This window comes from Gopherus flavomarginatus, chromosome 2, assembly GCF_025201925.1.
Source record: "Gopherus flavomarginatus isolate rGopFla2 chromosome 2, rGopFla2.mat.asm, whole genome shotgun sequence".
Classification (NCBI taxonomy): Eukaryota; Metazoa; Chordata; order Testudines; family Testudinidae; genus Gopherus; species Gopherus flavomarginatus.
In genome coordinates, this window is record NC_066618.1 from 15644146 (window position 1) to 15668158 (window position 24013).

General features: G+C 44.5%; 1 protein-coding gene across 1 annotated transcript in view; it reads right to left on the bottom strand.

Moving 5' to 3' along the window:
- The window catches only part of ACVR2B (activin A receptor type 2B), a 160580-nt gene extending 147966 nt beyond the window's left edge, over positions 1-12614 (bottom strand). The window contains exon 1 of the mRNA XM_050941545.1: positions 12273-12614. Coding sequence (XP_050797502.1) covers positions 12273-12324 — 52 coding nt within the window. The 5' untranslated portion in view covers positions 12325-12614. The remainder of the gene's footprint in view (positions 1-12272) is intronic.
- Positions 12615-24013: the final 11399 nt, after the last annotated feature.

Below are 24013 nucleotides of genomic sequence, written 5' to 3' on the forward strand. Positions count from 1 at the left end.
ATCAAGGTAGACATGTCCTATTCCCAACAGTTGATAAGGTTTGAGTATCAGAGGGGAAATTATTTTTTGTAATGACCCAGCCACTCCCAGTCTTTGTTCAGGCCTAATTTGATAATGTCTAGTTTACAAATTAATTCCAGTTCTGCAGTTTCTCATTGAAATCTGTTTTTGAAGTTTTTTGTTGAAGAATGCCCACTTTTAAGTCTGCTATTGAGTATCCAGGGAGACTGAAGTGCTCTCCTACTGGTTTTTGAATGTTACAATTCTTGATGTCTGATTTGTGTCCATTTATTCTTTTGCATAGAGACTGTCTAGTTTACCCGATGTACATGGCAGAGAGGCATTGCTGGTACATATCATATTGGTAGATGTGCAGGTGAACGAGCTGTGATGGTGTGACTGATGTGGTTAGGTCCTATGATGGTGTCCCTTGAATAGATATGCAGACAGTTGTCAACAGGGGTTATTGCAGGGATTGCTTCCTGGGTTAGTGTTTTTGGCATGTGGTGTGTAGTTGCTGGTGAGTATTTGCTTCAGGTTGGGGGCTGTCTGTAAGCGAGGACTGGCCTATCTCCCAAGGTCTGAGAGAATGAGGGATCATCCTTCAAGACAGGCTGTTGATCTCTGATGATGGGCTGGAGAGGTTTTATTTTGGGGCTGTAGGTGACAGCTAGTTGTGTTCTATTACTTTCTGTATTGGGCCTGTCCTGTAGTAGGTGACTTCTGTGTACCCTTCTTGCTCTTTCAATCTGTTTCTTCACTTCTCCAGGTGGGTACTGTAGTTTTAAGAACACTTGATAGAAATCCTGTTGGTGTGTGTTTGTCTGACGGAATCTGCATTGGTGATTCTGCAGGATAGGAAGTTGTTTCTTTCTTGTATTTTTTTTTAAACTAACCCAGACTATTTAGCATTTACCCTGTCCCACCAGGTGAAGGAGGAACATTTCTGTATTTATATAACATTTTCTATAGAACACTTTTCTGGTTTCTTTAGGCTAAACAGTTCCAGAAGTTAACAGACAAGACCAGTATCACACCACTAAAAATAGCAATATTGGGCCAAGTTTTCTGCTGATGTAAACTGACGCAGATCCATTGCCTTGGTCAGTTTATGCCAGCAGAGAATTATACACACCATCATGTTACCCTACACTTGGTAAGAAGCTTTGGACAAACATCTAGCCACTTTTAGGGCAGGATGGGCAAGCTTCCCTTACTCTATAAAACTTAAGTCCACTAGAATAGCCATCCAGCAACACTAAGGACACCTTTTAGCAGTAAAAGGCTACTCTTCACTGCCTGCATCGAGAAGCACTTGACTTATGAAGGGCAAGATTACCACTTTGCTTCCAAGAGACCAGTAGGTGAGTGCAACCCGCAATGAAATTTGTGCCATAGGCGATTCCACGTTTGTCATCTGCGCAGACTTCCACAAAGGATTTCTGCTCCATACACCTTTACTTCTGAAGAAAATTCAGGACTCCAGCAAAGACACCCAGATCTTCACTCTAATAGTCGTCATTTTCAAAGAAAGATTAAGCTACAATTTACACTGGTTAATAATGATGTAATGGTCAAAACTACAGTTTGACTCACAGGACAACCTAAAATGTGAGGCTCCGCACATCTGAGCCTGTTCTGTGCTTACAAGAAAGCAATAGAGAGTACTTAGTTTTCAAGCATTTTGACATACCAGATACATAGTTGTACAGCAGCCACTGTGACGCTGTACAACTGCTCACGCTTGTAAAGGACTGCATACTAAGCCAAAAGGAATTTATTCCATGAAATGATATTTTAAAAAGTTTCTGGGATGAAATTATTCCCACCGCTGGCACAAAAAGTTTTTCAGGCCATAAGACACAGTAATTAAGAAGAACCAATTAAGAAAAAGGGATTTTTTATTCAAGTCTTTACAGAACATTGGATTGGAAAGTATGTAATTTTTAATATAAAATTTGACAAGTTTAGATCCAGAAGAGTTTTCTTCATTGTTGTATATTATTTATATTACAATAGCTGCTGGAAACCCCAAAGCGAACACACAGCCTGCCACTGTGCTATACTCACCCATAGTATGAGAGTCCCTGACTCAAAGAACTTACAGCCTAAACAGAAATGACAGAGAAAAGAGTAAAGGAAAACAGAGGCAAAGAGAGGTGAAATTACTTGCCTAGCATCACAACAGCCTATTCATGGCAGGGCAGGGAATTAAACTCAGGCTCCCTGAGCCACAATTCAGTATTTTAACGACCGCACCATGCTACCGCCCATCATAGCCATAAACTCTGCCACAATCTGACTTTTGTCCTATTTTATAGAGGGAGAGAATACATGTAGTGGTATAAATTCTTTACACACAATGGTTTGGGATGGATGCTTTACTCACAGTGGGCACAGCTATAACTAATTTATATGGTCAACCCAAGCCACAGCCAACAAAACCTTTCTGCTACTTCTCTCTATATTCTGTAATGCCTCATGTTATAGAAAAAAATATTTTAGGAATTATTTTTTTTAAATATTAGGGCTATTTTTCATATATTTTTGACTATAAAGCCTTATGCCTTAAATATCGTAAGTTCAAATATACAGAGCTAAGAAAAATGACCTGAGATCACTTTTCCATGCTTGATTTTAGAAACTATTTCCAGGGCAATAAGTGAATTTAGGACCGCAGTGGAAAGCAGGCAGTCTCTTCTCCCCAATGGTACATAGCTCCAATTTCTAACCCTGCAGGGCTTAGGTGCTACCATACTACAAAGCAATAAAATAATAATAGTGATAAAGGGAAAATATTTCTCTGGCAGATTGATTTTAAAAACTGGTGGCTGTTTGAAGCTTCTCAGGGTTTTGGAACATTAAACCAGGTATCAAGGAGTGAGTGAGGATCAGGAGCAGCCAACAGGTGAGGTAATCGAAGGTGCATAATAAGCACATTTATTTCCCTGGCTTTACAAGGTGTCCATATATGCAGCATGCGTGTTCCTATACTTTAATGTTGGATAACTGCATCAAGTTAAGTAAAACAGAGATTCCCAAACTTTATTACACCACTGTAAGAGAACATGAGATTTAATATAAAAATGAATAACCATTCAAGATACCTAGTGTCTCCTCCCTCACTTTCCTGGTTGCACTAATTAAGTGCTACCAGTGTTTGCAAGGAATTCAAGCGTTTCCCTTGACCACAATGCATATTCTAAGACAATTTTATAAAGGAAAACAAAGAGAGCAAGCTAGATAGAAATGGTGTTTATTACCAACAGCCCAAAATTGTTATTTAGTCTCAAATTGTCAATTACTGCCAGACAGATGTGTGAATGAGCAAAAACGACTGGAAGACACATTTGGGAACATGTGCTGTATCAGGCATAAGACCACTGTGGCTTGAACAGAACCTTTTTGTATAAAAACAAGTTACTGACATACAGTATGTGCATGTGAGAGCAAGAGAGACCAAGTTCAAACTTTAGTGAAGCAAAGGGCTACTCAATGACAGGCTTAGCTGTAACCCAATACTCCTACTACCAAACGCCCAAGGACAACTGAATTTCTCAGATCGCACATACAGGAGAATTAGCAATCTTAACCCCTTAACTACTCTGCAGACTTTCAAAATAAGCTAAATTTGAGAGATTTGAAAGTCTGCTGTCTTTCAGTCAGTCATATCACTGGGGAAGAAAGAAAACCAAACTGACTTAAACAACAACAAAAAAAAAAAAACACCACAAATACAGTTTACATTTCATTTTAAATCCTCCCTCCAACTGAACTCAATGGGACAAAATCATCCCTGAAATTACACCAGGCTCACATTTGGCTGAGTAACCTTGTTTCAAGGCAACTGTAACTTCATTCTTTTCCACAGGTATAAAGCTTTGTATAAAAGTGTCTAATATTATGATGTCTCAAGCAAATAGTCACAGCAAACACCTCAAGACTGACTACACAATACTGTAGTTGGCAGCCTCTTCCCATACCAGTCTCCTTACAACTTTAATAATATAGTATTTAGCTTTCTCTCTCAGATAAAGGCCTTGACATCATCTTTGCAATGCTTAAATGTCCTACTTTCAAAGAGGTATCAATGGCGGCCAGGGCTACTGGGGAGAACTGTACATGTGCAGATGACTCAAGTAAACAAAAGAACTTGCTATCAGTGCTCAGAAATGAGAAGGAGCCCACAGAAACAGCACTAAAAGGCTTAGCATACCAAACCTGAAGTGCTCTCATTTTATAAAACAGTTTTATAATCCACAAAAAGGAGAGGAGGGGAGGATTGATTGAAGTAAAGATGTGTTCAGATTCACATTTGCATTCTTTCCCCTCTAGGAATGCAAAGCTGTCTGCGCTATGTATTATATGATCCATAGTGTTTCTAAAAGCCAAATTAGAAAACATTTCTGACATCTGTATATAAAAATGGGCTTGTCAGAAAATGGGGTAAACTTTACTATTTAAACTTTACTACTGTTTAACTTTACTATTTGATAAACAAGACAAGCTCTAAATTAGGGTGGAGACCACCAAATTAGCAACACAGACATCAGAATTGAAAGATAACCTGTCTTGTAAGTGTTGGTAAAAGTTTATCTCAGATACAGTATTCCCTACGCTAAAATAGGAAATGTGAAAAGAAACCTAGCATCTAAGGTACCGCTGTGCAATAACTAGACTAATACTGACCTTTTATTTTAATGGCAGCCGCTGCAGTTGTCTAGGAGAAAGTACAGCCTAGTGGCTAGTACACAGCACCAGGAATTCTATAGATTGTTCGATTTGTCACTGGCTTGCTAGTGGCATGAGAACAAATACATGAAAGACAGATGCCCAAATACTATGGTAATAGGGCCTACAAGTACAGACAATCATTTCAACAGGGCTTCAACGACTAGTGACTCTAAATTTGTTAGACGGAGCACACTACAGACTGCTTAACAGTCTTATTTCAGTATCTTAATATTTCTATTTAGTTTATTCTGTGTATGTTCTCAACCCATGCTCATCACCACAGTATCTGAGTGCCTTCACTAAGCAATATGACTACATATCTGTCACAAGTTGTTTGTTCTCTCATCCTCTCCTCAGGAAGAGAAACACATGCAGTTTCTCTTCCTGAGAAGAGAGAGAGAGAAAGAGAAAAGAGAAATGTTTGTTTGGGTGGTTTTTTTTTAATAAACCTATAACCACAGGTGTGTGTATGTTAGAGAAGGCAGGTAAAAAGTGTCTCTTGTACTTGGGGAAGAAGGCATTGAGGGCTGTGATGGATGTTAGCAACTTGGGCAGTTCATTCCACAATCTCTCTTGTACCGACCCCAGAGAAATTTCTGTCTCTTTTCTTTATAATCCCATCTTCTGACTAAACTGTAAACTCTTTGGTGCAAGGACTGTCTTTTACTCAGTATCTGCACAGAGCCAGGCACGGATCTCCAGACACTAAACTTAACACAAAACAAGCCCCCAACCTTGCATAGCAGTTTGCCATACCATCATTTGTTGTTTCCGGCCAATGGGACCTGTGAGAATGGTGCTGGGGGTGTGGGCAGCATGCAGAGCCACTTTCCCCCGCTTCCCCATCCCCACATCAGGGGTGTGCAGAGACGTGCCAGCAGCAGCCGGCTGCTTCCGGGAGCAGCATGGGGCCACACCAGGGCAGGCAGCCTGACTGAGCGCCCTGCTGCGTCACAGGACTTTTAGTGGCCTGGCCTGGCCTCAGAGATTGCAAGGAGGCAGAGGAGGCCAGACAGAAATGTTAGTCATAGTGGGACGGACAGAAATGTTAGATGGGGCGGACTTTACCCTGGGCTAGTCACTTAATTTCTCCATGCCTTAGTTCCCCACCTGCAAAATATGGATGATACTACTACTACTACTTTTCTTCCCACCCTTTGTCTGTCTTATCTGCTTAGCCTGAGTCCTCTGAGGCAAGGATATCTTGCTACATGCACAATACCTAGCAAAACAGGGCCCAGATCTTGACTAAGGCTCCTATGTATCAACATAACAAAGGAGTACACGAATGCACCATGGTGGGCCAATGCCAAATGCTATAATGTAACCAGAAGTCATATGAAAAAAAAAATATGAATTTTAAAAAGGTCTAAATATTTGCCAAAGTTTATATTTTATTTTACACAGTACAATGGCAATTGCTACACAACGTTTTTAGTTTTCAACAGAAGTAGCACTGCTATAGCCAAGTAAAAAGAGTGAACTGTGAGAAAAGGACACATAATTAGTACAAAAGACTAAACATTATATTAGAATCTAAGCACAAAATTTGCTAGGTTTGCAGAATGCATGAACATAGAACGTTTCATCTTTAATTTAGTTTCTGACCCTTTGACTTCAACGGCTCCAAGAAATCTTACCGAGAACGTTCAGGGAGAAAAGTGGTGTATATTATTTAATCTATCTCAAAAGGTACAAATGGCTAAACTGCTTCAAATTATTTCTAGCTGAAGAGAGGATTCAAGACATCATCAAAGCTTTAATGTTCAAGTGTGGGGTGAAGGAAGCTTGTAGTGGTCAATACTGTTCCACAAATCTCTCACTTAAAGACATCTAGTTTCACTGTTGTGAAAATCTCAAGAAAGGACAGGCAAGAAGTCCTTAAGTGGGGATAGAGTAAAGAATGGCCAGTACTACATTGCACAATTCAATTCCAGAGAATTCTATTGGCCAAGCAAGACCTCACACCCTCCTGCTAGTTCTAAAATCAGAGGCTAGGTGGGATAAAGAAGAAGAGGACATCTCTCTAAAAAAAGAGATTACACTTTGGGGTTCCTCTTTCCCAGCTTCTCACAAGGTTTTGTTATAGACTGCAACTGAGCCAGAAGTACGGTAGCAGCGCCAAGAAGTTACGCTATGCTGCCCAAACTGCTTCCTGCAGCTAACCAAGAAACTAAAAACTTTTTTACATCGCTCATTCCACTGAACGAGAAACAGAAATGCTGACTTTGAAGCACATCCCAAACAAATTCCATGGCACTTGAGTTCTAAGAATTATATAACTATTTACAAATTGACAAAGAGGCTGTTGTTAAACAGAACCCATCTGTAAGGATAAACAACATTCTCTAAAGAGCTGTTTAGTTTGAATTTTGAGTAATGTGAAGTCCAGCAAGGTGGCTTCTCTTTTCATCACTTTCTTGTTTTGTTTTAAGTACGAGATGTCAGAATTACAAGACTACATCTTCAGTGCTATTTATTCTGGATGCTCAACTTGAGAAACTTTGAAGAGGGTAGATCTTCAAAAAGTGCTGACCACCCACCTTCTGAAAATGAGCCCACACCAAGGTTCTACAAGTTGGCCACCCAAAAAATGAAGACATCCAAAATTGTTACTCATTTTAAAAACATTTAAACCAGGTTATTATGCTTAATATAAAACAAGTATCGGAGGGGTAGCCATGTTAATCTGGATCTGTAGAAAGTGACAGAGTCCTGTGGCACCTTATAGACTAACACAAGCATGGGAGCATAAGCTTTCATGGGTGAATACGTCACATGCTCTGACAAAGTGGGTATTCACCCACAAAAGCTTATGCTCCAATATTTCTGTTAGTCTATAAGGTGCCACAGGACTCTTTGTTGCTAATATGACAGTTACCAAGCTGCATTTGGCTGAAAGGTGCTGAGTTCTACATTTGCAAGATATTACTCTGATCAGAAGATGATGGGAAACTCCCAGTTAACCAAAGCAGACAGGTGCCATTCCACGAATGGCCACCTTCAGACCACCACCTCAATAACTAGAATTTAGTATGCATTTCTGAAGCTAGACCCTGAAACATGAAAGGCCCAGAATTACTGCCTTAAAAAAAATTGTCAGTGCATATTTAAAATAAAAATCACTGCTTTTAAGGAATCTGCGTAACAGGTATTAAGCACCTGCACCGTTTTTACTGGTGGGCCTACCCAGAACAAAATTCATTCTGCAATAGTAAATTTTGAAAATGCCTCTTGATTCTTTTAATAAAGTACTTATGTTCATAGACAGAGGTGCCTCACAGATTAAAGAAGCCAGACATGTGGAATGGGGCTAATATTACCCCATTAATTCCTCAAAAATCCTGTTGGATTTGAGTTTTCAGAAGTGTAGTCCTGCCTTACAAAACTGGAGAAGCCTGTATACTTATCTGCGTTGAACAGTAGGGGAGTGGAGAAGTAGAGACGACAACAAAAAATGAGATGAGGATTGTTTCATTCTTCTGTACGTTCTATTAAGTAGCAGCAGGGGTGACCTAAGACTATTGCATTACTTAAAACACAAACAACTGACAAGCATGTCTTTGCTGATTCACACCAGAATGGAGACCAGAGTGGATAGGAGGGTGGTGACAGCTAGGCTGTTGGCAATGCAAGAGCTCTGCTTTAATTGGCTGTTTCTTCTCAGTTGATGAGACAGTAAGAAAAATGTTACTACCTGGATAGGTTACTCAAAGACACAAAATTGGCATAAATTTCAGCATATAAAATGCTTTTAGTTGGATGGCAGGGCTGGTGTAAACTGTCTCTCGCTGTTCTAGTGAAGCTGATCTTCATTAACCTTTATTAACAAACAAAAGATACTCCAAAGAGACTGCATGAACAGAGATGCTCTAAAATTTTCATTGTTAAACTACAAACTGCATAGGGCACTGAGAGTTATAATGTCACTAATCTAATATATATTAGACACAAACACACCTTTAACATAAGCATTGTCACAGTCCTGCAGAGAAGAAAACTCTTGATCTTGGGGGTATAATTATCTAGATCTGATTTTTTTAAATATCCCAGCCACTCAGTTCAAAAGTTGTGTGTTTTTAATGGCAATCATCATTAACCTTGGACCAGAAGCTTCATTGTGTTTAGTTAGTAAGGTAATGAAGCCAATCTTATTCTCTTTCTCAAGCACAAGAGGATAAATACAAGACATTGAAAGAGCAGACTAGATTAATTGCTATATGGTGGTTCTTATTCTGGAATGAGTTTAAATCCTGCAATGTGTCAGAGAAATATGTATGTACTATGTTTTGCAAAATAAGCCATTTTCCATCTTCTGTGTTATCTAAATTTAATAGATTAGAACACTATTTCTGAACATTTGGGCTGTAGAAAATTTGCAAACAAAAGGCTAAAAATGAACATAATGTTTTCATCAACAAATCTTCAATACTCCAAAAATTAAGCACACAACAGATACTTTTTAAAAGAATAGCAGTCTGTGTTTGTTTTGTTAGCAAGCCAAGGTAGCACAGAAAATCCATCAACAATGGAGGTTGAGCTTTTCTTTTTTTTTTTTTTTTTTTTTTTTTTTTTAAAAAGCCCACCACTTTTCCACAGTCCCAAAATACACACACACACACACACACACACACACACACACACACACACACACAACCTCAAGCAACATACAGGCTGTGAATCCCCACCAAAAAGCTGCAACTTTGTTCTCTTTTCTGACACAGCTGCCTTAGGAAAAGCTGGCAGACAAGGAGGGTCATAACTGCTCAACAAAACACAAATACTAGATGAAATGTGGAAGAGAGAATACATAAAAATAGATTTACAATGTTGCTGGTGCTCTAATTTGATGATCCATAGACCTTTCAAAATAAATATGATTATATACATTTTCTTTAATTAAATTTTCAGAAAAAGTCTGTGGAGGTATGTCCTAGTAGTTGTACCTTTTTATAACAACATGATACACCCAGGAAGCTTACAAGGTCAGATTTTTTAGGCAACTGTGTTTTTCCTCCAGTCGATGTTTTTGCCATTGTATGAAATTACAGGAGCAGATTTTAAACAACAAAAAGGGGCCATCTCACTTGACAGCCACATGAGCTAAAAAGACCCAAGTAGCACACAAAGAAAATAAACTGGCTCCAAAAAATCCCTTATGTTCATAACAGAATTTTCCAGCCAACAGAGCTGTTGTGATTATAACAAGCTGAATACCACTGTTCCAGCTATCCGGCTCCTTCCAAAATACCTGATCTTGCTCGGCACGGCTACGTAAATAAAATCATTCATACCCCCTTGTTAACACAAGGAAACAAAACTGTATACAAGTGCCCTATCACTTAGGTACATGTCCTAGCTGGCTTGATTTCCACCATAAATTATTTTTTTCTCTGTCCCTGCTCCCCACACACCACCACCTTCAGTATGACTTTAAAATAATTACGAGATAGCATTGTTTAAAATACAAATCCCAGGCAGTGCCGCTGTATATTTAATGGGCACTCGGAACAAAGAACCATCACCAGCAGCAAGAACCTTGCGCCTGGTAGATTTTAGCTCGCGCGGTTCCTGGGAGCACATTCCACAACAAACCCAACCCGATCTCATCCCTTCTGCCCTCGAAGAAACGAGGCAGGATCGCCTCCCGGTTTCCAATGGGAAACCATTTAACCAACGCATAGGGAAATCTCCTCTTCTTCCCTGTCTCTCCAGATTTAAAATAAAAATATTCAAAGGCAGAGGAAACTGCATTCCCACCAGACGCACGCAGCAAGCAAAGGGCACAACTGCAGCACCATCCCCCACTTTAAAAACCAGCAGTCTCTCTTGTGATCCTTTATCCACAACCCCCCCACCCCTGTCCGTCCCCTCCCCATACACCAAAATACTCACCACACCACCCTTTCCCTGCTCGGTAATGGATACAACGTAACAAGTTACTACACACAGCCTTCCCCTACCAGAGCACCAGATGTGACTAAATAAAGATCAGCTTTGGATCCATTATGTTTAGGGGGTGAGGGGTGGAAGGAGATAAAAACAAAAAAGAAAATTGCCGTGTGCTAGTGGGAAATCACCCCTTTCCCTTACAAAATGAGCCTCCTTGGAAACAGAGGGAAATGCACCCATTTGGGGGTCAAGTAACTTCAAATCTTTGTATTTTGTAACAAACCAATGCTATAGCAGCAACGTCAGTGTATGTATGTATCGATACACAAGCCTGTGTTTCTGTATGCGATCTGTAACCTAGATCATTGTTTTACCAATCCCCCTAAGGGAGAGCTCTCTTCCTCTCTCCACCCCTCATCAAAACAAGGAGGGAACCACACAACAAAGCAGCCCTGCAAAGCTAAGGCTCGCCACCCAGAAATGGCTCCAGATAAAAAGCCGCCCCTTTCCCCCTTGACAAAGGGAACACCTCGCTTTCACAACAGCTCAATAGATCGAGCAGAATGGGAATAATTCCCTAACAAGCAGCACGCACCCCTGAAACATTTAACTACCCCCCAAAACCAACTATTACAATCACATGCGCTTGCCACCATGCCCGTTTCACCCCAAAAGTCCAGCTCTTCAGGTTGAAGCAAATGAAATGCATCCCCACGCTTTGGGAGTGTCATTTAGTAGCAGGGCCTTCTGGTTTTACCCCTTAGCACGTCCAATGTTTACATTAAGTTCCATTATGCCACACAATGTCCCTATAAAAATGCAAGCCCTGCAGATTTATGCTGAAGTTTGAAAAGGATCACGAAGGAAGATTTCAAAACAAAAAAAACCACACAAACTCTGAAAGGTGGGTCCTTTCGCATCCCTCTTACAACTTTCTATTATGTCACAAATCAGCCCAAAGGAATCAGCTCATAAAAATAGCAAAAGCCTATGGGATCACAACATTTCATTAAGGGGGGCTGGAGGAGGAGAGACATGCTTCAACCGACTTTCAGCACCGTTTAACTCTGGCAAGCTAGATAAAAACAGTCCCTTTCAAAGAACTAGAAGACACAAACCCAGAAGAATCTGTTACGAAAAGGCGAGCAGCGTTTCCCAAGGACTCGTAAAATCCCAAGAAATTAACACATTAATAGAGAAGAGAGGGAAGGAAATCAAGCCAGTTACACTACAGCCTTGCAAACCCCCGAGTAAAAAACCCGCACACCACACATGGCTCTCTACCTGAAAGACCAACACTAACCACCAAACGGTTTCTCAACTTGATTCCCACACACACAACGCTAACATGCCATTTTGACGAAGTTTCTTAGGAATCTGAGGCCAGGAATATCGCAATTCATTCACACACTCTTTAGTTAACGGGAACACAGAGCAGAACTATATTAACCCATTTGTATCATAACAACCACCCAAAATGGGAAGGTTTCTTTAAAAAAAATCTTAACCTTATTTTTTTCCATTCGTTACAGTTTAGGGATATTTTAAGGAGAAGGGTAGGTGGTTTCGAATAACTGCATAATTTAATCCTTTTTCAAGCGTTAAAATAAAACTGTTCAATGGATATAGACATAAAATGTACTTACCTGCACAGAAAGTTCCACAAAGAAAGGCGAAAGTCAACCACGAAGCAATCATATTCCTTTACTTTTTCTCCCCCTTGTGTGTCCCCCTTTATCCCCAAGAAAAAAAAACGATCGGGAGAGTGAAGGGGGGGCGGAGGAAAACGAGAACCTCTACCAACAAACAAACGAAAAAATAAGGCTCCTACAAAATCGAATTTAGTTCCTTCACAGTTGCAACAACGTCTCCAGTTCGAGGGGCCACACAATTGCAGCGCCAGGACAGCGAGATCGGCGGCCGCCCGGCTCCTCCTGCTCCGAGCTTTCCAGGAGTTTTCTTTGCCGGGGCTTTTGTGCAAGGAGAAAAGCGTGCACCACACCAACAACTCGCTCGCTCTCTCCCACCCCCCACCCCCACCCAACCCCTTCTGCCTGCCCAGCCGCAGCAGGGACTAGGGACACACGCACGCACGCACCTCCCAAAAAACCCAGCAACAAACCAACCACACCACACACGCGCGCGCGGTCCCACAGCCGGGCGGCCACCAGCAACTGCAAAGCGGGCGGCGGCGGCAGCAGCAAAACTTCGCAGCAATGTTACCAACCCAGCATCCAGGGAAGCTGCTGAGCAGCGGGAGGCACCAGCCCAGCGGCTGCCGAGGAGGAGGCGGAGGCGGTGGCTGCTGCCCCGGCGGCGGAGAGGAGGCTGGGAGAGGAGGAGGCGAGGGAGCGGGCTCCGAGGCGGGCCGTGGCGCGCGGGGCTGGCTGGGGCGAGGGTCCGGCGCGAGGCATCGCTCGCGCTGGCGGGCGCGCGGGGAGCGGGCGGCGGCCGGCGCGGGGCAGAGCAGCGGCAGCGGCTGGCTCTGGAGGGGCCATGTACGGGGGGGGGGGGGGAAAAAAACTGAACCGCGTCCAAAATGGCTTCGGGGGCGGGGGGGGAGCCGAGCTGGAGCCGGCGGGGGGACCCGGATGTTGGATACAAAGGAAGGCTGGGCGGGAGGGGGAGAGAGAGGCTGAGAGGAAACCCAGCAGCTGATTGGAGGGAGGCGCTGTCCGTCAAAGCGCGGGGCGGGGGATCGGGAGGAGCGCGAGGGGTTCGGACAGGGGCCGGGCAGCCCACTTTGTTCTGGTGTCCCCTCCCCCCGCCGGCCTCCTTCAGCCAGTGACAGGCCGGGACGTTCCAGCCCAGCGGCCCTGTGCATCGCCTCACCTGTGGTTAGGGGCCAGCTGCTTCCGGAGCTGACCTGGGCATTTAGGGGCTAAGCTGCCCTTAAGGGAAATTCCTTCTTCACACTCTCCCCCCAGCCCAGTGGAGCTTGGTTTCAGCCCTGAAGCTTTTAGATCTCTTCCAAACTTTGGCTGTTGGTGGTAACATCCCATCTAATAGTCCTGTGTGCTATGTGCCCGTCCTAGCCTCTCTCTGAAGCCAGCTAAGCTCTTTCTCTCCTTATCTGGTGGCAAGGAGTTCCAAAGACTATTTGTGCCTTTGCTTAAAAAAAATACCTCTGTGTACACCACTGTCACCTTAGTGTCACTCTGCTGGTGTGCAGAAGTAAGGCAGATAACACAGAATCGGTGCTAATAAGCTAGAGATGGAAATTGGGAGCCACAACAGTCAAAAGTGGAGAGGCATAACTGTGCCGCTCATGTGATAGAGGAGAGATTGAGGTGGACAGTCACCACCTACTCCAACATCTGAAAGCAAGATAATACAAGAAAGCTGTTTTCTGTGTCAGAAATCATGGAAGATGTTATCAGAAAGTGATGAGGAAACATTGTCCCTGTAACAATGACGAGAGATGGCAAACATGCCCTCATTCCATAAAGCAACTGCCAGAATGGACAGTAATGACAAATGGGACACAGCGGATCAAACACAGAGGAAAGCCTTCCTCTGAGAGATATTTAAGGAGTTTGTCTCAGTTGCACTTTGGCAAGACTTGAATAGCTTGTTATGGTGATAAAGTCTTAGGGTGGGAGTTTCAAAAGCTCTCAGGATTGGCCTAACTCTGCTTCCATTGAAGTCAATCATAAAACACCTATAGACTTGAACAGGAGATAGGCTAATGCTCTGAGCGGTTCAAAATCTCAATCTTACTGATTTGGGGAGATGTGCATATTTCAGTTATGTGTATTGCAGTATTGCCTAGGAGCCTCAGTTACAGACCACAGATGAGGCACTGTACAAACACAAAACAAGAAGATGCCCCCTGCCCCAAAGAGCTTACAATCTAAATAGTGTAGTGTAAAGGCTGTTTAAGTGTGTAGCAGGAAGTTTGAGGCTGGAGGAGTTGGGGAGGATTTTAGGCAGAAGCGCTACAGAGAATTGAGAAACACTATTTTTACCTCATTCTAATCAGAGTCGTTGCTCACTATTAGAAGAAAGCAACTTTCTGTGATGCTTTAACATTGTCATAAGACATCAGAAGTTGATTAGTTTTAAGCCAGTGTAAATCAGAGAAAAAGAATATATTGAAGCTCAGTCCTCCCCAAAACTCTCAGTGTGATAAGCTCAGAGCAGGCTCAGAGTGGAAAGAGCATTTCACCAAACTCTGAACAGCAACAAATCTTAACACAGAGAGCAGTGAAGTGCAGGTCAGCTCATTAATTTATCCAGTGGGGAGTGAAGCTGAATATATTTATAAATCATATGCCTTTGCTGTATTAAGGAGATAAAAGTAACTATGAATCATTCCTTAAAAAGTTTGATGAGCATTTTTTTTTTAAATGTAATACATGAAGCTTTTAACAAAGTGTGGAGGTGCCCTGTGAATGCTTTTATAAGAGCTTTGGGACAGGGACAGTCTTTTTGTTCTGTGTTCATGCAGTGCCTCGCACAATGGGGTCCTGCTTCCTCATTGGCACAACTAATAAAGAGCTTCCTAAGAATAAATAAATTATTGTGACTTTGGTACCAGTAAAAAAAAATGCATATGAGATTACACAGTAGTTGCGATTTTACATAAGGCACTTTCAGAAAAGTTATAGTGAATGTTTGTGCTAACAGGCAATGCACTTGGAATGGCTAGTGAAAATGCAAGTCACCTACCAAGAAAGTAGTGGGAGCAGCAGTCCAAGTAGCAAAGAAAAACTCCCACAAAGCAAAGAGAAGCACCATAAAAAAGGTCTAAAGGGGACAGATATCACTGAGGGGGCACGTCTGCACTACAGGGACTATACTGGCATAGCTATGTAAGCTTAACCTCCTAGTGTAGATGCAACCTAAACCAACAGAAGGGGGTTTCCTGCCAGTGTAAGGGTATGTCTACACTACGGGATTATTCCGATTTTACAGAAACCGGTTTTTAAAAAAAGATTGTATAAAGTCAAGGGCACGCGGCCACACTAAGCACGTTAATTCGGCGGTGTGCGTCCATGTATCGAGGATAGCATCGATTTCCTGAGCGTTGCACTGTGGGTAGCAATCCCATAGCTATCCCATAGTTCCCACAGTCTCCCCTGCCCTTGGAATTCTGGGTTGAGATCCCAGTGCCTGATAGGGCAAAAAACATTGTCGCGGGTGGTTCTGGGTACAGCCTCACCCCTCCCTCCGTGAAAGCAGCAGCAGCCAACCGTTTCGTGCCTTTTTTCCTGGGTGAACTGTGCAAACGCCATAGCACAGCAAGCATAGACCCTGCTGAGCTCAAGACAGCAATCATGGACGTTTTAAAGACCTCGCGCATTCTCGTGCAGTCAATGCTGAACCGGGACTGCAAAGCCAGGCGAGGAGGAGGCGGCTACGGCAGCGCAACGACGAGAGTGATGAGGACATGGACACAGAATTCTCTCAAACCGCGGGCCCCTGCGCGTCGGAGATCCTGCTGGTAATGGGGCAGGTTCTAGCCATTGAACGCCGATTTTGGGCCCGGGAAACAAGCACACACTGGTGAGACCGCATAGTGTTGCAGATGTGGGACGATTCCCAGTGGCTGCAAAACTTTCGCATGCATAAGGGCACTTTCATGGAACTTTGTGACTTGCTTTCCCCTGCCCTGAAGGGCCAGAATACCAAGATGAGAGCAGCCCTCTCAGTTGAGAAGCGAGTGGCAACAGCCCTCTGGAAGCTTGCAACACCAGACAGCTACCGGTCAGTCGGGAATCAATTTGGAGTGGGCAAATCTACTGTGGGGGCTGCTGTGAGGCAAGTAGCCAAAGCAATCACTAAACTGCTGCTACGAAAGGTTGTGACTCTGGGAAATGTGCAGGTCATAGTGGATGGCTTTGCTGCAATGGGATTCCCTAACTGTGGTGGGCTGATAGATGGAACCGATATCCCTATCTTGGCACCAGGGCACCAGGGCACCCAGTACATAAACCACAAGGGGTACTTTTCCATGGTGCTACAAGCACTGGTGGATCACAAGGGACGTTTCACCAACATCCATGTGGGATGGCTGGGAAGGGTTCATGACGCTTGTGTCTTCAGGAACACTACTCTGTTTAAATAGCTGCAGCAAGGGAATTACTTCCCAGACCAGAAATTAACAGTTGGGGATGTTGAAATGCCTGTCGTTATCTTGGGGGACCCAGCCTACCCCTTGATGCCATAGCTCATGAAGCCATACACAGGCAGCCTGGACAGTAGTCAGGAGCTGTTCAACTACAGGCTGAGCAAGTGCAGAATGGTGGTAGAATGTGCATTTGGCCGTTTAAAGGCGCGCTGGCGCACATTACTGACTCGCTCAGACCTCAGCCAAACCAATGTCCCCATTGTTATTGCTGCTTGCTGTGTGCTCCACAATCTCTGTGAGAGTAAGAGGGAGACCTTTATGGCGGGGTGGGAGGCTCAGGCAAATCACCTGGACACTGATTACGCACAGCCAGACACGAGGGCGATTAGAAGAGCACACCAGAAACCAGTGCGCATTAGAGAAGCTTTGAAAACCAGTTTCATCACTGGCCAGGGTATGGTGTGACTGTTGCGTTTGTTTCTCCTTGATGAACCCCACCCCCCCCTTGATTGACCCATTCCCTGTAAGCCACCACCCCCCTTTGATCACAGCTTGCTTTCTAAGGAAATAAAGTCACTCTCATTTAAAAATCATGTATTCTTTATTACTTAATTATAAAAAGAGGGAGAGAACTGACAAAGTAGCCCGGGTGGGGTTTGTGAGGAGAATAGTAGGGAAGGAAAAGGCCACTAAAAAAATTTCATAATAATGAGAGCCTTTTGGTTGGGCTGTCCACTGGGGTGGAGTGGGCAGGTGCACGGAGCCTGCCCCCATGAGTTCTTACTTGTTTGGTGGGTGAGGAGGCTAAGGAACATGGTGAGGGGGGAAGGTGGTTATACAGGGGCTGCAGCAGCACTCTGTGATCCTGCTGCCATTCTGAAGCTCCACCATACGCCGGAGCATGTCAGTTTGATCACGCAGCAGCCCCAGGATTGCATCCCGAAACCTCAGATCTTCCTGCCGCCACCTCTCATCTCGAGCATCCCTCCTGTCCTCACGTTCGTCCCGCCTGTCCTCACGTTGGTCCCTCCTGTCCTCATGGTCACTGGCATCTTTCCTGTACTTTGCTACCACGTCCTTCCACTCATTCAGATGAGCTCTTTCATTGCGGCTCACTTCCATGATTTCTGAGAACATTTCTTCTCGCGTCTTTTTTTTCCACCGCCTTATCTGAGATAGCCTTCGGGACGGAGTATGGAGGCTTGAAAAATTTGCAGCTGCATGAGGGAGGGAAAAAAGGGAGAGAAGTATTTAAAAAGATACATTTTAGAGAACAATAATCATACTCTTTCATGGTGAACAACACTATTCATCTTACATAGCACATGTGTTTTCACTACAAGGTCGCATTTTGCATCTTAATATTGAGTGCCTGCGGCTTTGGTGTTACAGATCACAGACGCAGGTCCGGGCAGCAGAATTCATCTTGCATGCACCCATGGTAAGCCATTGTCTTTCATCTTCTGCAGCCTTCATCTATTCAGCGCCCTCTTTTCCCAAATAGCAAGCAAAGCCCGTTGAGTGCTGCTTCTTTCCTGTTAACGTGCAGCAGCAGAAACCACCCTGTGGCTGGTATCATGGAAGATCACTGCTAAACACCCTCCTTTCCCCGCCCCCAACCTCATGGCTGGTAGCAGGAAAGATCCCTGCTAGCCAAACGTGGAAAAGCTCAGCGCCATTCACGCCCTTCCCTTCCTCCGGCTTGGCTACCTGCAGGGAAGGATTTCTTTTAAGCCACAGGCAAACAGCCCAGTAGGAATGGCCATCTCTGTCCCCTTACTTAAATTCCTGAATTTCAACCAGGTTACCATGAATGATATCACTCTCCTGAGGATAACAGAGTGAGATAAAGAATGGATGTTGCTTGAATGCCAGCACACACTGGGACCATACGCAGCTAGGCTTTGTCATCCAATGATACCAGATTACTTGCTACATGCATGGCGTGGTCAAGTGTCCTACCATGGAGAATGGAATAAAGCAATGCTGCCCAGAAACCTTCTGCAAAGGCTTTTGGAGTACCTCCAGGAGAGCTTCATGGAGATGTCCCTGGAGGATTTCCGCTCCATCCCCAGACATGTTAACAGACTTTTCCAGTAACTGTACTGGCCGCGAATGCATCCCAAGTCCTCAGGGCAAATTAATCATTAAAAAACGCTTGCTTTTGAACCATGTCTTAGATTTACAAAGGTACACTCACCAGAGGTCCCTTCCATGGCTTCATTGTCTGGGATAGTGGCTTGGCAGGGCTGAGAGGGTAATTCTGTCAGGGTGAGAAAAAGTTCCTGGCTGTTGGGAAGAACGGAGCACTGTGTGCTCTCTACAGGCTTGTCCTCCTCTTCCTCCTCATCTTCCCCATCCGCAGAATCCTCAGGCATGGCTGAGATTACCACCCCCACCTCAGAATCCACGGACAAGGGGTAGTGGTGGCGGACACCCCAAGAATTGCATGCAGCTCAGCATAGAAGTGGCATGTTTTTGGGCCTGACCCGGACTTTCCATTTGCTTCTTTGGTTTTCTGGTATGCTTGTCTGAGCTCCTTAACTTTCACACAGCACTGTATTAGTCCCTGGTGTGGCCTCTCTCCAGCATGGCCTTGGAAATGTTTTCAAATGTTTTTTCATTTCGTCTTTTAGAACGGAGTTCTGTTAGCACAGAATCCTCTCCCCATACAGCGATCAGATCCAGTACCTCCAGTGCGGTCCATGCTGGAGCTCTTTTTCGATTCTCAAGAGACTGCATTGTTACCTGTGCTGATGAGCTCTGTGTGGTCACCTGTGCTGGTGAGCTCTCCATACTGGCCAAACAGGAAATGAAATACAAAAGTTCGCGGGGCCTTTCCTGTCTACCTGGCCAGTGCATCCAAGTTCAGATTGCTTTCCAGAGCGGTCACAATGGTGCACTGTGGGATACCGCCCGGAGGCCAATACCACTGATTTGCGGCCACACTAACCCTAATCCAACATGGCAATACTGATTTCAGCGCTATTCCTCTCGGGGAGGAGTACAGAAACCGGTTTAAAGAGCCCATTATATCGATATAAAGGGCCTCATTGTGTGGACGGGTGCAGGGTTAAATCGGTTTAACGCTGCTAAATTCGGTTTAAACACATAGTGTAGACCAGGCCTAAGACACTACCTCCCTGAACAATGTTGGCTACACCGACAGAAGCATTCTCCTTTAACCTGCCCATTCTATATAGACCACAATCCCACAGCAGCTAGTTTAACACCTTTGCTCTTTTCATTCCAAGATCTCGAAGCACATGTATAGACATTCCTTAATGAAGCTGCATAACCTACCTGGAAGCAAACAGAGGACCAGAGTGGGTGATTGATTTGCCCAAAGCCACAAGTGAGTTAGGATCTCTGGGTTCTAATCCTGACTCCTAATCCAGTTCTCTAAACATTTAAACTCTGTCTCCATTCTCCTTTGGCCACAAATAGGTGATTCCCAGGAGACCCAATTCTTCACTGTCTTGCACTTTCATTCACACTTATGTAAAGTGGGCGTAAAACACTAGCAATAGCATATCACATGCACCCAGTTTGCACAGGTTCAAGTGACTACCCAAAGCACAACCTGATGATGAATAAGGCCCCTGGGCTTGTCTGTTTGCGGAAGAATATTTGTCACACAAACACCACCATGCACTTCCTTCTATTACATTGTTTCATATTTGGATTTTTTCATCATACAAAGTTAAAATGTTTTCTGTACTTGCAACAAATTTTAAAAAATAACCACATCTCCCAGGGAGTCAGTACTGTCACTGATTACATTTTGATACTGACATGGTGATAGTGTCACGGCCTTTGCAGCATGATTCTTTTAAACTTTCTGCCATTCATGGGGAATTTTCAAAATATTGGTACAGGAGAAGATTTAGGTATATCGAGTTACATAATTCAATGGTGTGCTTTAATCAAGACTTTATGGTGACAGCATAAACTACAAACTCATTTTAAGCTGTTTTTCCTCACCTAAACCCAGTGATCTAAAGAACACTTTCAAAATAAGGCTCCAGTTGTGATCCACTTAATTAGATCCTTGTGCCATAGGCACCAATGTGATTTCATACAGGCGTATGGCTCCACGAGTGCAGTAACACTTTTCAGATGGGGAATGCAGTTTGAGTTATTTTTAAATAATTCTTTATATAAGAAACAAAACAAAAACCACCAGAACAACCACGAGACCTAAAATAAACTTTTTTGTGGACAGTGTGTGACATTTTCTGTAATAACATAACTGTGACGGGTTGGATCACAGAAACCCCCTTGGGAGCTGCCACCCGATGTGCCAAGACTACTTCTATTCCTGTTTTCCCTGCCAGCTCAGGACTCCAGCACCCCGTTTTGCTGAGCCAGACACTCCTGTCTGCTCCAACAGAGACCCAGGGTCTGAATTATCTGCCCCAAAGCTGCAGGTTTACCTGAAAGCAGCTAACAGAAGTGTGCTTGTCTTTAGCACTCAGATGCCCAGCTCCCAATGGGGTCTAAACCCAATAAATCCGTTTTACCCTGCATAAAGCTGATGCAGGATAAACTCATAAATTGTTTGCCCTCTATAACACTGATAGAGAGATATGCGCAGCTGTTTGCTCCCCCAGGTATTAATACATACTCTGAGTTAATTAAAAAGTAAAAAGTGATTTTATTAAATACAGAAAGTGGGATTTAAGTGGTTCCAAGTAGTAAAGACAGAACAAAGTAAGTCACCAAGCAAAAGAAAATAAAATGCGCAAATCTATGTCTAATCAGACTAAATACAGATAAGTTCCTCACCAGTTCCAGAATGCTCCCTTTTACCGGCTAATCTCCTTTTAGCCTGGGTCCAGCAATCACTCACACCCCTTGTACACTGTCCTTTGTTTCAGTTTCCTTTCAGTATCCTGCGGGGGTGGAGATGCTCCTTCTTTAGCCATCTGAAGTCCACCTAGAGGGGTCTCCCAGGGATTTAAGTAGACTCTCTCTTGTGAGTGGAGACCCCTTCCTCCCCCTGTTTAGAATCCAGTCACAAAATGGAGATTTGGAACCACATGGGCAAGTAACCTGCCCATGCATGACTCAGGACTTGCAGGGAGCATCCATTACCCACATGCTACCTTGAATGTCCTCAGGTAGACTTCTTATGTGGATTAGAGTTTTCCAAGCTCTTTTGTCTGTTAAATGCTTCCTGACTGAGCACATTCCTTTCCCAAGAAGTGACCAAATGTTCTAACTAAGGCTACTTAGAAATCAAGCAATTATACAGCCAACGTTCATAACTCTGAACACACAAATGGTGCCTGCATACAAGTAGGATGAACATAACCAGTAGATCATAACTTTTACATAGATATGTTACATGGCATATGTAGCAAAATTCTATTCCAATTACATCATATATACCCTTGTAAGCACCCCCCATAAAGCCTTATGGGGTACACTGTCACAACATATTCTATCTTTATAATGCTGTGACAGTCCTCACTTGGGGGTTGGCTAGTCAGGCAGTCTTGCGTAGTGGTCAGGGCTAAGGCCTGTGACCTGCAGTGAGGATGTTGGTAGGAGAGCCTGGGCCCTCCAACCCAGGGCCCTTCGAGGACTATTGGTACTCTGATAGTTGAGGATCCTTAAGGCTGCCCTCCCTGGGCTACTTCCTATCTCCTCCCCTGCAACTGTCCCAAAGTCACTGTCTGGGTTAAGGTGGTGTGAAGGGTGCCCACCCATCACCAGGCACCCTTTGGTGGCATCATGCAGCATGACAGCTCTCTTCCTCCCTTGGGTGGCAACTCTCTCCTCCCTGGGTATGGCCCACCCTCCTGGGCCAGCTCAGGCCTAGGGCTTTCCCCTGCTGGGGTAGTCCAAACAAAAACTAAAGGAGATTACCAAAATCCAGAATTCATATGATGGGGGAGAGGAGAATGCTTCCCTCTCCGGCTGTCTCTGTGGCATGTCCTCCTTTCCCTCAGGGAGGGACCTTCGGGCAGTTGTTTCAGGGCTGCCCAAAGGATTCAGGGGGCCTGGGGACTTCGGCAGCAGGGGGTCCTTCCACTCTGGGACCCGCTGCCAAAGTGCCCCAAAGACCCATGGTGGGGCCCCCCTGCCACCAAATTACCACCCAACACCTGGAGTGGAAGAAGCTCTGGGGGCCGCAGCCCCACGAGAGTTTTCCAGGCCCCCAGAGCGAGTGAAGGACCCCGCTCCAGGGGCCCCAAAAAAACTCTCGTGGGGGCCCCTGTGGAGCCCGGGGCCTCGGGCAAATTGCCCCACTTGTCCCTCCCGCCCGGGCAGCCCTGAGCTGTTTTAGGGAGGGAGTCTGCCTTCCCTCTGCTCTCCTTTGCTGGTTGCAGGTCTGCTCTCATTCCTAGGCTGCCACCAAATAAGTTGTTCCCCTGCCTTTGATCTCCTCTTCCCCTTGGAGCATTTGGGCAGGGCAAAGTGGGACTAGCTAGGCCCAGAGTAGTTCCTTAACTCCTTGTTGCCCAGTGTGGGGTTTGTACACCCATCACCCACCCTCCCCCTCAAGATGGAGACAGGGGATTGCCTTCCCTCTTTCCTGGAGAATAAGCCAGCATTCTGGCAGACTTTGCTGGCCCGGTTCTGAATTTGGAACACGTAGGGCTGGAGAGACAGGTGCCAGCGCATAAGCTGCGGGTTTGTGTCCTTCATAGCATTTAACCATCTTAAGGGAGCATGGTCGGTGATGAGCTTGAATGGGTTTCCCAGGAGATAATACCGGAGTGAGTCCATGGTCCATTTTACTGCCAGGCTCTCCCGCTCTACAACAAAATAAGTTCATTCCCTTGGGAACAATTTGTGGCTTAAATAGGGCACTGGGTGTTCCTCCCCATTTATTTCCTGAGACAAGTTGGCACCCAGTCCCACATCCGAAGCATCTGTCTATAAAGTGAATTCTTTGGAGACGTCAGGAGTGAATAGGACAGGTTCTTTACATAGGAGTTCTTTAAATTTCTGAAAGGCCTTTTCACAGGCCTCAGACCAGTGTACCCTTTTGTGTCTCTTTGTGATTAGATCCATGAGAGCAGCTGCTATTGTCGAAAACTTTGGTACAAACCGGCGCTAGTATCCGGCAAGTCCCAAAAAGCTTCTGACCTGTTTATTTGTGACTGGGCGTGGGGCTACTTTGAGGACTTGAACGTTATCTATGAGGGGCCGGACCTGTCCTTTCCCCCAAAGTATAGCCCAGATTGGGAAAGAAGAAGCCATCTTTCTTACACTTTGCAGGGTTTTCTGTTAGTCTAGCCTGCTGCAGGGACCGAAGCATGGCAGCAACTTGTGCCAGATGTAGGCTGTTGTATATGAGTT